This window comes from Podarcis pityusensis (genome assembly GCF_964106645.2).
Source record: "Podarcis pityusensis genome assembly, chromosome: 7".
Taxonomy (NCBI): Eukaryota; Metazoa; Chordata; class Lepidosauria; order Squamata; family Lacertidae; genus Podarcis; species Podarcis pityusensis.
Genome location: NC_138031.1, coordinates 25151 through 39212, shown reverse-complemented (window position 1 = coordinate 39212; position 14062 = coordinate 25151). Strand labels below are relative to the sequence as shown.

General features: G+C 52.6%; 1 protein-coding gene across 1 annotated transcript; it reads right to left on the bottom strand.

Moving 5' to 3' along the window:
* Positions 1-6804: 6804 nt before the first annotated feature.
* Positions 6805-7808, bottom strand: LOC308481060 (hemoglobin subunit alpha-like). Its single transcript, XM_081013028.1, has 3 exons — positions 7363-7808; positions 7136-7259; positions 6805-7022 (listed from the first exon to the last, which is right to left on the bottom strand). Exons 1-3 carry the CDS (start codon positions 7449-7451, stop codon positions 7008-7010), a joined length of 228 nt encoding a protein of 75 aa, XP_080869154.1. The 5' UTR covers positions 7452-7808; the 3' UTR covers positions 6805-7007.
* Between the last annotated feature and the right edge of the window lie 6254 nt (positions 7809-14062).

Below are 14062 nucleotides of genomic sequence, written 5' to 3'. Positions count from 1 at the left end.
GCAGTCATATGGTCTGTGGGGGGGTAGCCTGTCTGCCTCCTTCTCGCAGAAAACCTCCAAAAATTCTGCGTACTTGTGGGGAACCGCTTGCAGCGTGCCTAGCTGCAGCTGTGACTCCTCTTCCTCTCCTTCCTGCCTGGGCACGATGCAGTGTTCAGCGCAAAAGGAAGAGCCGAAGGTCAGCTGCCTCTGGTACCAAGCCAGCGTCGGGCTGTGCTTGTCCAGCCAACTCATGCCCAATACAATGGGCGTGTCCGATAGTTGAGTGACATTGAAGCTGATGATTTCCCTGTGATTCCCAAGTCGCATCACCATTGGTGGCGTCTGCTTCACCACTTGCCCCCCTAGCAGCTCCCTGCCATCCACCGTGACAACCTGCAGGGGCAGCGTGGCAGGCAGCAACTGTATAGCGTGCCGGTCGACAAAGTCCTGCCCTATAAAGTCCGCATTGCTTCCGGAGTCAATGGTGATTGGCACGTCCATGGTGATTCCATTGGGCAGCTGGAGCGACGCGGTGAGCCTCACTACCGGTTTGGGCGGGAGGGGGTCCATGGGCTGTAAAATCTCTGGGGACTGCTTCACTGACACGTCTGGCTGGGCCCCAGTGCCTCTTCCTCCAACCAGACTCCGTCGTTTCCCTGCTGTGGTTGTCCTTGCTGCGTTGCTGCAGTTACCATTGCTGAGGCTGCAGTGTGCTTGTGGAGCCTCTGGGGACACTCTTTCGCCATATGCTGTGGATCATCGCAGATGTAACACTTCCTGTTCCCTCTAGGAGGCTTCGCTTTCACTGCTGCCGGTGCTAGGGCTCTGGCTGCTGACTGAGCCCTTGCACCTCCAACCTCCATAGGTTCCGCTCCTCCTCCTGGCGGAGGCGTGGATTGCGCACGCGCTGCTTCTCTGGGAAGGAAGGAGGAGCCCCTGGCTGGTTCGCGCCCTCCACGCCCTTCGCCACTGCTCCACGGACGTCCTTCCAGCCGCACCCCCACCGCCAGCGCCCTCTGAACGATCTCCTGCGTGGTCCGGGGTCTCTCCCCCCTCGCAATTTCATCTTTAACCGAGCCGTGCAATCCCTCCCAAAACAGGTCTCTTACAGGAGCCGAATCTCTGTCCCATTCCAGAGCACTGACCAAAGCGAAAAAGCGGGCATGGTACTGCCTTACGCTGGCCCTCCCTTGCTTCAGTCCATGTATCTGCTGCCGAGCAAGATCCACGTCAATGCTTGACAAAAAGCACCCATCCATCGCTTTAATAAAGGCATCCGCATTTTGGAGCGCTGGATCATTATCTCTCCACAAATTGCGCAGCCATGCTTTAGCATCTCCATGCAAATGGGACATGATGAATCCCACCTTCTCTTGCTCATCTCTAAAGTCTTTGTTCAGCAGTTGCAGTGCACACATTACATCTGCTCTAAAGTTGGGGTACTGTTGCAAATTCCCATCGAAGTGAGAGACCAGACCGCCTGTTCGTCTCCCCAACCCAATCCCCTCCGGTTTGGGTGTCAGTTGCCCTTGCTTCGTAAGCACTTCCAACCTGACCTGGAGATCCCTGTAGGCGGCAGCTGCGTCCTCCTCTCTCTTCCTGGATGCAAGAGCCTCGGCATTCAGGCGCGACACTGCTTCTCTGAGTTCCACTATCTGCTGTTCGGCCGTCATGTTGTCTGCCGTTCGTGAGCTCGCTAGTAGGCACCCGCTTTCTCTCCTCTCCGCGAGGCTGTAGATGCCCACAATTTAAGAGATGGGGCTTACTGTCAGAGTTGCTTCCAGATCCTAGCTCACAGAGGATCACGCTAGCCAGCGATCATTAAATAAAAGTCTTTATTGAGTTACAGTTTCCATTCTCAAGCTGCTGCGTGCAACCCTACGTCTAATGGTTAGATCGGCGAAGCCCCATCTGAGTCTCCGCCCCTTGTACACCAACTTAATATCCTAGCCTTGCTCCACCTTTTCCGCCTGACTGTTCTTCTCTGGGTCCCTCTGCCCCCCGGGGTCTCTTCCTTCCGGGATTCCTCTGACGCTGACGCTGACCCCCCTGACTCTTCTCCCTCCTTTCGGCGGGCTTTAGGACCTGGCTCCCTTTCCGGGCTGCCTACTGCGCCACCTTCCTGTGCATTTGAACTTGTCACGCGCGCCCAACCTTCCACCTTCCGTCTGACCGTTTCTTCGCTCCCCGATGGAGGTGTGGCCACTCCTGACTCGTGCCCTCCCCCCTGTTGTGAGCTGCCAGCGCTTGATCCCTGGCGCCCTTCCTCTTCCCTGCTCTCTGGCGGTGACGCTGGTCCCGATTTCCAACTGCTCCCCTCTGAGTCCCCTCTGGCTCTATCTTCCTGGGGTGTCCCCCTAGGCTCCCCCCTTGCCCTGGCCACTGGTGCTCCTTTCTGTGAATCTTCTGATTCACTGGAAAGACTCGGAGATCTCGGGTCGTCGTCATCACTCATCTTTTCTTCTGCCTCCTCCCCCTCGCTCTCTGTTTCCTCCCTTGCCCTTGCCTCTGCTCCTGAACCCCTGACAAATTATAACAATTTTTATTAATTGATTGTAATTATAACAAAAAAGGTGATTGCAAATGACCTGATGAATTTTATTAATTGAACGCCTATACATAGAATTTAGATTTAGATATTAGATTTTAAGATCATAAGGAGTGGAATGAGATTTTTGAATTAGTTTTCCCCCCAATAAGGTATCAGTGTTAAAGTATTAACTTCTTAGATACCCCCAGATCTCTCTTACTAGACGCAACTCTGAATTTAGTATCAACAGCAATAACAGATTATAAAAAACTGGGACCAAGTCTATCTTGGTGTGCATCTAGGGAGGTGTGGGCGTATAAAGAAGACAACACAATGTCTACCAATAAGAAATCACAATGAATCCCAGTGGGAACTGCAAGGAGGCAATCTATGGTCGAAATAGATACCAATGTAGACTTAAGAGATTTAATCATAGGCATGAACAAATCCATCAACGATAAATTAGATATTATGGGAAACAACGCTGAGCAGAACTCTAGATTAATAATGTACTTAACTGGAGAAATAAAGGACTTGACCATTAAAAATCTAGAGATAGAGAAGACTGTCCACGATTTAAAATCAAAAACTAGTAAACAAGAGGAAATTATGAAAGAAACCACAGAGAAAGTACATAACAAGATTAGAGAACTGAAGAAAGGTGAGTGTAACTGATGGTGTTTCCTGCTTGGCAGGGGGTTGGACTCGATGGCCCTTGTGGTCTATTCCAACTCTATGATTCTATGATTCTATTCTATGAAAGGTCAAGATGCAACAAACACTGAACTATCGGAACTAAAAAGAATTCATTGGGAGAAGCTTGATCAAATTGTGCTACTCGAAATGCACCAGAGAGAACTGGTATTACATTTTTGAGGGATTCCCGAAAGACAGAATGAGGATGTATTTGCCTAATTAACAAAAGAATTGGCCATTTGGCTCGAGGTGCAAGAGGAGGACTTGTTACTGGATATAAAGAGCTTTAGAATTAAACCTGATAGAATTAAGAATTTCAAAGGACCAGGAGATTGTTTGCTTTTTCTAAATTCAAGACTACTGAAAGACAAGATTCTACAAAAAAGGAAACTGATGATCAACGGGAAAAATATATAAATAAATTCCCAAAAGATTATTGAGGAAAAGGCAGATTTACAAGTCCTTAGCGGAGGCTGTACAGAACAAAGGAACAAGATACAAATGGGAATATCCCAGAAGGGATATCTTTCATGTTCAAAGAAAGAAGGAAGGGAATAAAATCAAGATTAAAATACAACATTAAAATGCAGAAAAAGGGGGAGGGAATCAAACTGACTCCAAGCCAAAGGCCAGGTGGAACAACTCTGTCTTACAGGCCCTGCGGAAAGAAATCAGACCCTGCAGGGCCTGGTCTCATGAGGCAGAGTGTTCCACCAGGCTGGAGCCAGTGTTGAAAAGGCCCTGGCTCTGGTTGAGGCTAATCTAACTTCCTTAGGGCCCGGCACCTCTAGGGTGTTACCATTTATAGACCTTAAGGTCCTCCATGGGGCGTACCGGGAGAGGCAGTCCCATAGATACGAGGGTCCCAGGCCATGAAGGGCTTTAAAGGTCAAAACCACCACCTTAAATCTGACCCTGTACTCCAAAGGAAGCCAGTGCAGCTGGAAAAGCACTGGGTGAATATGCTCCCATGGCAGAGACCCTGTGAGGAGCCTTGCTGCAGCATTCTGCACCCGCTGGAGTTTCTGGGACAGCTTCAAGGGCAGCCCCGCATAGAGCAAATTACAGTAGTCAAGCCTGGAGGTGACCGTCGCATGGATCACTGTGGCCAGGTTGGGGCAGGAAAGGTAAGGGACCAACTGCTTGATCCGGTGAAGGTGGAAAAATGTCGCCTTGGCTGTTGCTGTAACCTGTGCCTCCATGGAAAGGGTAAAAGTCGGATCCAGATGATTTTAAACGGATCCTCATGAATTCATATGATTTTTTTCATTCAAATGAAATAAAACCACCATGATACTGTAGACCATGTCTTAATCTGTAGGCAGCTTCACAAAAATCATGCATCCACTGTTTTGTGGGGTCACAATGGCTCAAAAACATGGTTAAAAAGCATGGATCCTCTTGGATCCTCATGATTTTTGCACTAGATCAGCCCGAAGTCACCATCAGATCACACATCATGGCCATGGGCACAGTATGCACCACAAAAATCATGGATCCATACCATGGCCCAAAAACATGGTTCCAAATGAACCATGGATCCTCATGGATCCTCAGGGGTTTTGCATTGGGTCACCCCAAATTCACCCTTTATTCAAATATCTCGTACATAACAACAGATCTGACCACAAAAATCGTGGATCTACTGCTTTGTGGTGCCAGCCAGATGCTGCTCTAGATATATTGGCCAATTTTTAGGTGGGTGCTGGGATGGAGAGTCGACTGAATCTCAATCCATTAAAGATGGGGGTCCAATGGCTGGGCAGGAATGATTTCAGTTCGGTTTGCCAGCTCCCAGCTCTTGGTGGTCACCATCAGAAGTCTGGGTGTGATGCTGGACGCTTCTGTCTCTATGGAGGCACCGGCCACAAATGTAGCCGAACTGACATTTTTTAATCTATGCCAGGTTAGGCAGTTGGTACTGTACCTGTCCCTTTCCAACCTAGCCATGGTGATCCATGCAGTGGTCACCTGCAGACTAGACTACTGTAACTTGCTCTACGCCTGCTCTGGGGAGGGCAGGGTATAAATGCGATGATAGGGAGGAGATAGGATGCTTAGGCAGCAGTAAAGGGGCCTTTCCACTTCATTGCTGTATTTTTAGGTAATGGGACCAAAAGCCCGGCTGGCCTGAGGACTCTGCAGCCCCTTCGGTGGGGCGCATGAGCTGATGGGGGGGGGGGCACCAGACCAAGGCCTCACTTCCCAAAGGGCTGTTCTTCCTGCCATTCCCACCCAGGAGCAGCAGGGGGCGCCTGCGCGCAGGGAATCCAGCGGCTGCCCCGAAGCCCCACATGGGGTTAACCGCTTGGGGCCCAGAGCCAACTCGGTTCTGCAGCAAAGGTGCGTAAAGTTTGCCTTCCTGACTAGCCAGCCTGGGAGCCACCTCGTGGTCCGAGGCTCTGCCTGGCAGAGCGGGACGTGGGACGCTGAGGAAGGAGCTTGCATGAGCAGCCCCTGTGATGGCAGCTAGATGGGCATTTGGCCTGATCCAGCGGGCTCCGCTTAGCTTCTTAGAGCATCATCTCAGAGAGCAGCAGCGGGGAAGGGGAGGGGAGCGGGAAGCTGCCCCCTCTCTCTGCCGCGGCTGTGGGTATTCTTTTAGAGGGTCTCTGGTTCCCCAGAAACAGGTAGACAAGTCGTGCATCCAAAGCAACGAGCAGAGGAGGAATAACCTCCGCCGGGAGCCCAGAGAGAAGAATTGCCTTGGTGCGTCTGCAGCAGCACAACCGGACATCTTCCGCTGCCCCGGCCCCCAACTGCAGCAAAACACTCTCCCATATCGGCTTCTGCAGCCACAGCAGGCGCTGCAACCGTCCAACGGTTTGACTTGACCCCCAAAAGTGCACTCCTCCGTTGTCTCCCAAGACGCAGGGATGCAAACTCTGGTTCCCCTCTTGCAGCTCGGACGGCTTTTGCCGTGCCTCTGGGCGGCGGCGCCATTGCAAAGGGCCTCCTGGCGCTGGGCTAGATCTGCCCCACACAGCCCACCTGTGCCACTGTGGGCGTGGCTCCTCCGATTGCTGTGAGCAGATGGAGTGGGGGAGGGAGGGCGCGCCCTTCCCATTGCTCTGGTGGGTCCTAGTGATCTCGGGAACTGGCGGTGGTTCCAGAGCCCGAGTCGCCCTCTCCCAGGCAGGGTTCCTGCTTGCGGGCCTCTTCCCGTGCCCTCTCAGTGCGGGTGTGGAGAAGACCCCTAGCACTGCCCCCCCCCCCGGCCTTGAAGTGGGCTTGGCTGTGGGGAGGGGGCTGCCTCTGCCCTCGAGCGCAGGATCCTAGGAAGCTGCCTTCTATTGCATCCAACCCGGGCCGTATTGCATACACGGGCTGGCAGCTGTGGTTCTCGGGGCTTTCGGGCTGGACTGAGCCGGACTCTGCGCCCCCGTCCGGCAAAGGCCACGCGTGCCTGCGGTTCTTTCAGGGTCCCCACCTAGCAGGCGACTCGGTCCAAGGGCCCCGGGTTCAAGGAGCGCCAAGGTAAGGACTATCCCGCGGGACGGGGTCTCCCTCGCCAGAGCCGTCCAGGCCCCCGGGGCCCCCCTCTCCCTTCTTCCCGCCCGCCCCCAGTTCAGCCCAAGAAGACGCGAGAGATCAGGGAGAGTCAAGAGCAGGTTTATTGGGGTGTTTGGGGTCGCGGGGCGGGGTCGAGGCGGATATTCTGCGGCGGGCTTGGGCTTCTGGGGGGCTAGCGGTACTTGGAGGTCAGCGCGACGTCGACGCGGCCCGGGAACTTGTCCATGGAGACGAGGGTGCTGGCCTTGAGGAGCCCCGGGTGGTTGGCGGCGATGGCCACCAGGATTCAGCGGCCCAGCAGCTGAGGGAGAGGCGGAGTGGGAGCGTTAGACGGGGCCTCGGACGGAGCTAAGCAGGGATCCAGCCCGCCCGCCCGCCCGCTTGGTGCCCCGACGGGGAGCGAGAGCGACTCACCGCGAAGTTGACGGGCTCCACGCGCAGCTTCTGGGCGTCCAGGTCGCTGAGCTTGTCGAAGGCGCCGGGGGCGATGTCGATGTGCATGAAGTAGGTATTAGTGGTGGGGTGCGCTGCGAACATCCTGCGGGAAGAGGAGGAGAGGACAGGAAGACGAGGGTCCGACTCCGGCCCGGCCCGCGGCCTCGTCCCCGGGAGAGGGTCCCTGCCCGACGGGCTGGGCTTACCTGATGATGGCCTCGGCGCCGATGTCCTCGGCATGGAACTGGAGCGGGATCCGAACATGCATCAAGTGGCTATTGTCGTCGCTGGTCATCTTGGCAGCTCAAAGTCTCGGGTGCTGTCGGAGCGCGCGCGGCCCTTTTATCGGGGGCGCCCCGCCTCGCCTGGGGCTCTCCGCCCATCAGCGCCGCCTCTGGGCACCTCCTGGAGGGGAGGGATAGGGGCCACGCCTGCAGGCTGTTACAGGGAAGGGGCGCCAACTACTACCATCAGCTGGCTGGGCTCCAGGCAAGCCCGGGAACGCCGCTTCTGTTCCGCCGCACCCCCAGCGTGCGGAGGCTGGCGAGGCTAACGCGGCTGCGTCTTTGCGACCTGGAGGAGCCGCTTCAAAGCAGCCGAACTCAATCGCGAAGCTCCGCAGCAGCCTGGGGCCGGCCCTGATTTCCTCTATCCTAAGGTCTCTCCGTGGCTAAACTGAGCGTCCACGGTGAGGGGCAGTGTACCTCTGCAAAGAAATTTTTGTTTAAAAAAAATAGTCCAGTAGCACCTTAGAAACTCCCTTTTTCTTGGTATTAGCTTTCGTATGTATGCTAATACCAAGAACAATCTTAAGGTAAAGGGACCCCTGACCATTAGGTCCAGTCGTGGCCGACTCTGGGGTTGCGGCGCTCATCTCGCTTTATTGGCCAAGGGAGCCAGCGTACAGCTTCCGGGTCATGTGGCCAGCATGACTAATCCACTTCTGGTGAACCAGAGCAGCGCACGGAAATGCAGTACCTATTTATCTACTTGCACTTTGACGTGCTTTCGAACTGCTAGGTTGGCAGGAGCAGGGACCGAGCAACGGGAGCTCACCCCGTCACAGGGATTCGAACCACTGACCTTCTGATCAGCAAGCCCTAGGCTCTGTGGTTTAACCCACAGCGCCACCCGCATCCCTAACAAACTTAGTTGGTCTCTAAGGTGCTACTGCACTATTTTTTTTTTTTTAAAAAAAATTTCGTTTGCATCAGACCAACACGGCTACCTAGCTGACACTGAAAACGAGTAACAGGCCCCGCTCTCAAAGTGTCCGCGGGCTTTCAGGAGCCTTTCGACAAAGTACCTCACCAACTACTCCCGAGTAAACTTAGCAGTGAAGGAATAAGGAGTTGCTTTCCCTGCGGTTCCTGCATCGCAGGGGGTTGGAACAGATGACATCTGAGGTCCCTTCCAACTCTTCAATTCCATGATTCTAAGAGCAGAGAGGTCCTCTTCCGGATCAGGAGTTGGCTAAGTTTCCGGAAGCAGGGAGAAATGGACTGGCCGCCAATGGAGAGATGTAGAAAGTGGAGTCCCCCAAGGATTGGGACCTGTGCTTTCTAAACGACCCTAGAGTTATAGATGAATCATAGAATCATAGAATCATAGAGTTGGAAGAGACCACAAGGGCCATCGAGTCCAACCCCCTGCTAAGCAGGAACACCATCAGAGCACTCCTGACATATGGTTGTCAAGCCTCTGCTTAAAGACCTCCAAAGAAGGAGACTCCACCACACTCCTTGGCAGCAAATTCCACTGTCGAACAGCTCTTACTGTCAGGAAGTTCTTCCTAATGTTTAGGTGGAATCTTCTTTCTTGTAGTTTGGATCCATTGCTCCGTGTCCGCTTCTCTGGAGCAGCAGAAAACAACCTTTCTCCCTCCTCTATGTGACATCCTTTTATATATTTGAACATGGCTATCATATCACCCCTTAACCTCCTCTTCTCCAGGCTAAACATGCCCAGCTCCCTTAGCCGTTCCTCATAAGGCATCGTTTCCAGGCCTTTGACCATTTTGGTTGCCCTCCTCTGGACACGTTCCAGTTTGTCAATGTCCTTCTTGAACTGTGGTGCCCAGAACTGGACACAGTACTCCAGGTGAGGTCTGACCAGAGCAGAATACAGTGGCACTATTACTTCCCTTGATCTAGATGCTATACTCCTATTGATGCAGCCCAGGATTGCATTGGCTTTTTTAGCTGCCGCGTCACACTGTTGGCTCATGTCAAGTTTGTGGTCAACCAAGACTCCTAGATCCTTTTCACATGTACTGCTCTCAAGCCAGGTGTCCCCCATCTTGTATTTGTGCCTCTCATTTTTTTTGCCCAAGTGCAATACTTTACATTTCTCCCTGTTAAAATTCATCTTCTTTGTTTTGGCCCAGTTCTCTAATCTGTCAAGGTCGTTTTGAAGTGTGATCCTGTCCTCTGGGGTGTTAGCCACCCCTCCCAATTTGGTGTCATCTGCAAATTTGATCAGGATGCCCTTGAGTCCATCATCCAAGTCGTTGATAAAGATGTTGAATAAGACCGGGCCCAAGACAGAACCCTGTGGCACCCCACTAGTCACTCTTCTCCAGGATGAAGAGGAACCATTGATGAGCACCCTTTGGGTTCGGTCAGTCAGCCAGTTACAAATCCACTGAGTGGTAGCATAGTCAAGACCGCATTTTACCAGCTTCTTTACAAGAATATCATGAGGCACCTTGTCAAATGCCTTGCTGAAATCAAGGTAGGCTACATCCACTGCGTTCCCTTCATCTACCAGGCTTGTAATTCTGTCAAAAAACGAGATCAGGTTAATCTGACGTGACTTATTTTTCAGAAATCCATGCTGACTATTGGTGATCACAGCATTCCTTTCTAGGTGCTCACAGACTGTTTGCTTAATGATCTGCTCCAGAATCTTCCCTGGTATTGATGTCAGACTGTGAAGTGGTATTGATGAGCTGTGAAGTGGCCACTTTTGCTGGAGGCACTAAACTGTTCAGGGTCATTGTAACCAAAGGGTTACAATGACACTGAAGCTCTACAGGGATCATTAGGAAAGGAATTGACAATAAAGTAGCTACCCATATCATAATGCCATTATTCAAATCTATGGGGTGACCACAGGATATTGTAGAGCTGGAAAAGGTTCAGGAAAGGGCCACAAAATGATCAAGGCGCCGGAGTGACGGCCCTATGGGGGAAAGTTGCGTGTTTGAGACTGGTTTAGGGAAAAGGCAAATAAAATGAGACATGGGGGAAGTTTAGAATGTTAAGCACGGCCTGGAGATCTGCCGGGCAGCGAAAGGTGTGTTGTTGCTTTTTACTTTAGATCAAGCTCAGAAAAAGGGGTCGAGAGATCCTTGAAAGGCAAGCAGGAGACACCTGCAGCAGTCTCTGAGGCTAAGTATTTGTTTTCAGTCCTAGAAACAAGCTCCTGTTTCTCAAACGCAGAGAGCTATTCCTGGTTTCCCCCTCCCCGCCAAAAAACAGTATTCATTTGTTCCAATAGCTTAATTTGAAAGCTCTTGTTAAACAATCCGGGACCACAAAAAGCACTGCAAGTTGTTTTTTTCTAAAACCAAGCGGTATATAAATGTTATGAAACAAACAAACCAACAAGTCCTAGAAGATCTACCACGAATCACTCAGTAGATCCTGATCTACCCCCTGCTCCCCCCAACACACCACTTCCCCCCTCCCATCGTTGGGGCAACTTTACACCATCCTTTGACCTGGTGCCAGGAGGTTCTCAACCTAGCCCTCCTCACAGGGTTGTGGTGGGGAGGAGGACGACCACGTAGAGCACCTTGAGATCCTTGGAAGATATACATGTAATAAATAAATACAATACAGCGAAAAGGAAAAAGAAAAAGAGTCTAAAAATATTTTTGGAATTAAACATTCTGAAGACCTAACTGCACGTTACATTAAGTTGTTGTCAGTGGTTTGGGTTTTTTTTAAAAAAAAAGTTGATATGGGGAGGCACTTTTACAGTAGGACTGCAATGTTTGGAGAAGGGAAGTTTCATCTTTTGTACCACAGTTGTGGAAGGATGCAGAGAGCCCAGCAACAGGTGACTTGGGAACGGCAGGCAGCCCTAGCCAGAACCAAGAGGACCTCTGGCACCTCCTGCCCTGCTGTGCTATACCTCGAGCCCTTGCTATGTGGGCTCTCTAACAATAATAGTAATTATAATTATAATAATTAAAAGAATAATTATTATTTATACTCCACCCATCTGGCCTGGTTTCCCCAGCCACTCTTGGTGGCTCCCTGCAGAATATTAAAAACAGGATAAAACATCAGTCATTAAAAACTTCCCTATACAGGGCTGCCTTCAGATGTCTTCTAAAAGTCAGATAGTTGTTTATTTCCTTGACATCTGATGGGAGGGTGTTCCACAGGCCGGGCGCCACTACCGAGAAGACCCACCCATCATATGTGGTGGATGTGTCCCAAGGTGAAAGACTTCTGGGAAAAGATTTATAACGAGTTCAAGAAAGTGTTGAAAAATAAATTTATTAAGAAACCAGAAGCCTTTTGTCAGGGGTTCAGGAGCAGAGGCAAGGGCAAGGGAGGAAACAGAGAGCGAGGGAGAGGAGGCAGAAGAAAAGATGAGTGATGACGACGACCCGAGATCTCCGAGTCTTTCCAGTGAATCAGAAGATTCACAGAAAGGAGCACCAGTGGCCAGGGCAAGGGGGGAGCCTAGGGGGACACCCCAGGAAGATAGAGCCAGAGGGGACTCAGAGGGGAGCAGTTGGAAATCAGGACCAGCGTCACCGCCAGAGAGCAGGGAAGAGGAAGGGCGCCAGGGATCAAGCGCTGGCAGCTCACAACAGGGGGGAGGGCACGAGTCAGGAGTGGCCACACCTCCATCGGGGAGCGAAGAAACGGTCAGACGGAAGGTGGAAGGTTGGGCGCGCGTGCCAAGTTCAAATGCACAGGAAAGTGGCGCAGTAGGCAGCCCGGAAAGGGAGCCAGGTCCTAAAGCCCGCCGAAAGGAGGGAGAAGAGTCAGGGGGGTCAGCGTCAGCGTCAGAGGAATCCCGGAAGGAAGAGACCCCGGGGGGCAGAGGGACCCAGAGAAGAACAGTCAGGCGGAAAAGGTGGAGCAAGGCTAGGATATTAAGTTGGTGTACAAGGGGCGGAGACTCAGATGGAGCTTCGCCGATCTAACCATGAGACGTAGAGTTGCACGCAGCAGCTTGAGAATGGAAACTGTAACTCAATAAAGACCTTTATTTAATGATCGCTGGCTAGCGTGATCCTCTGTGAGCTAGGATCTGGAAGCAGCTCTGACAGTAAGCTCCATCCCTAGATTGTGGGCATCTACGTCCTCGCGGAGAGGAGAGAAAGCGGGTGCCTACTAGCGAGCTCACGAACGGCAGACAACATGACGGCCGAACAGCAGATAGTGGAACTCAGAGAAGCAGTGACACGACTGAATGCCGAGGCTCTTGCATCCAGGAAGAGAGAGGAGGACGCAGCTGCCGCCTACAGGGATCTCCAGGTCAGGTTGGAAGTGCTTACGAAGCAAGGGCAACTGACACCCAAACCGGAGGGGATTGGGTTGGGGAGACGAACAGGCGGTCTGGTCTCTCACTTCGATGGGAATTTGCAACAGTACCCCAACTTTAGAGCAGATGTAATGTGTGCACTGCAACTGCTGAACAAAGACTTTAGAGATGAGCAAGAGAAGGTGGGATTCATCATGTCCCATTTGCATGGAGATGCTAAAGCATGGCTGCGCAATTTGTGGAGAGATAAGGATCCGGCGCTCCAAAATGCGGATGCCTTTATTAAAGCGATGGATGGGTGCTTTTTATCAAGCATTGACGTGGATCTTGCTCGGCAGGAGATACATGGACTGAAGCAAGGGAGGGCCAGCGTAAGGCAGTACCATGCCCGCTTTTTCGCTTTGGTCAGTGCCCTGGAATGGGACAGAGATTCGGCTCCTGTAAGAGACCTGTTTTGGGAGGGATTGCACGGCTCGGTTAAAGATGAAATTGCGAGAGGGGAGAGACCCCGGACCACGCAGGAGATCGTTCAGAGGGCGCTGGCGGTGGGGGTGCGGCTGGAAGAACGTCCGTGGAGCAGGGACGAAGGGCGTGGAGGGCGCGAACCAGCCAGGGGCTCCTCCTTCCTTCCCAGAGAAGCAGCGCGTGCGCAATCCACGCCTCCGCCAGGAGGAGGAGCGGAACCTATGGAGGTTGGAGGTGCAAGGGCTCAGTCAGCAGCCAGAGCCCTAGCACCGGCAGCAGTGAAAGCGAAGCCTCCTAGAGGGAACAGGAAGTGTTACATCTGCGATGATCCACAGCATATGGCGAAAGAGTGTCCCCAGAGGCTCCACAAGCACACTGCAGCCTCAGCAATGGTAACTGCAGCAACGCAGCAAGGACAACCACAGCAGGGAAACGACGGAGTCTGGTTGGAGGAAGAGGCACTGGGGCCCAGCCAGACGTGTCAGTGAAGCAGTCCCCAGAGATTTTACAGCCCATGGACCCCCTCCCGCCCAAACCGGTAGTGAGGCTCACCGCGTCGCTCCAGCTGCCCAATGGAATCACCATGGAAGTGCCAATCACCATTGACTCCGGAAGCAATGCGGACTTTATAGGGCAGGACTTTGTCGACCGGCACGCTATACAGTTGCTGCCTGCCACGCTGCCCCTGCAGGTTGTCACGGTGGATGGCAGGGAGCTGCTAGGGGGGCAAGTGGTGAAGCAGACGCCACCAATGGTGATGCGACTTGGGAATCACAGGGAAATCATCAGCTTCAATGTCACTCAACTATCGGACACGCCCATTGTATTGGGCATGAGTTGGCTGGACAAGCACAGCCCGACGCTGGCTTGGTACCAGAGGCAGCTGACCTTCGGCTCTTCCTTTTGCGCTGAACACTGCATCGTGCCCAG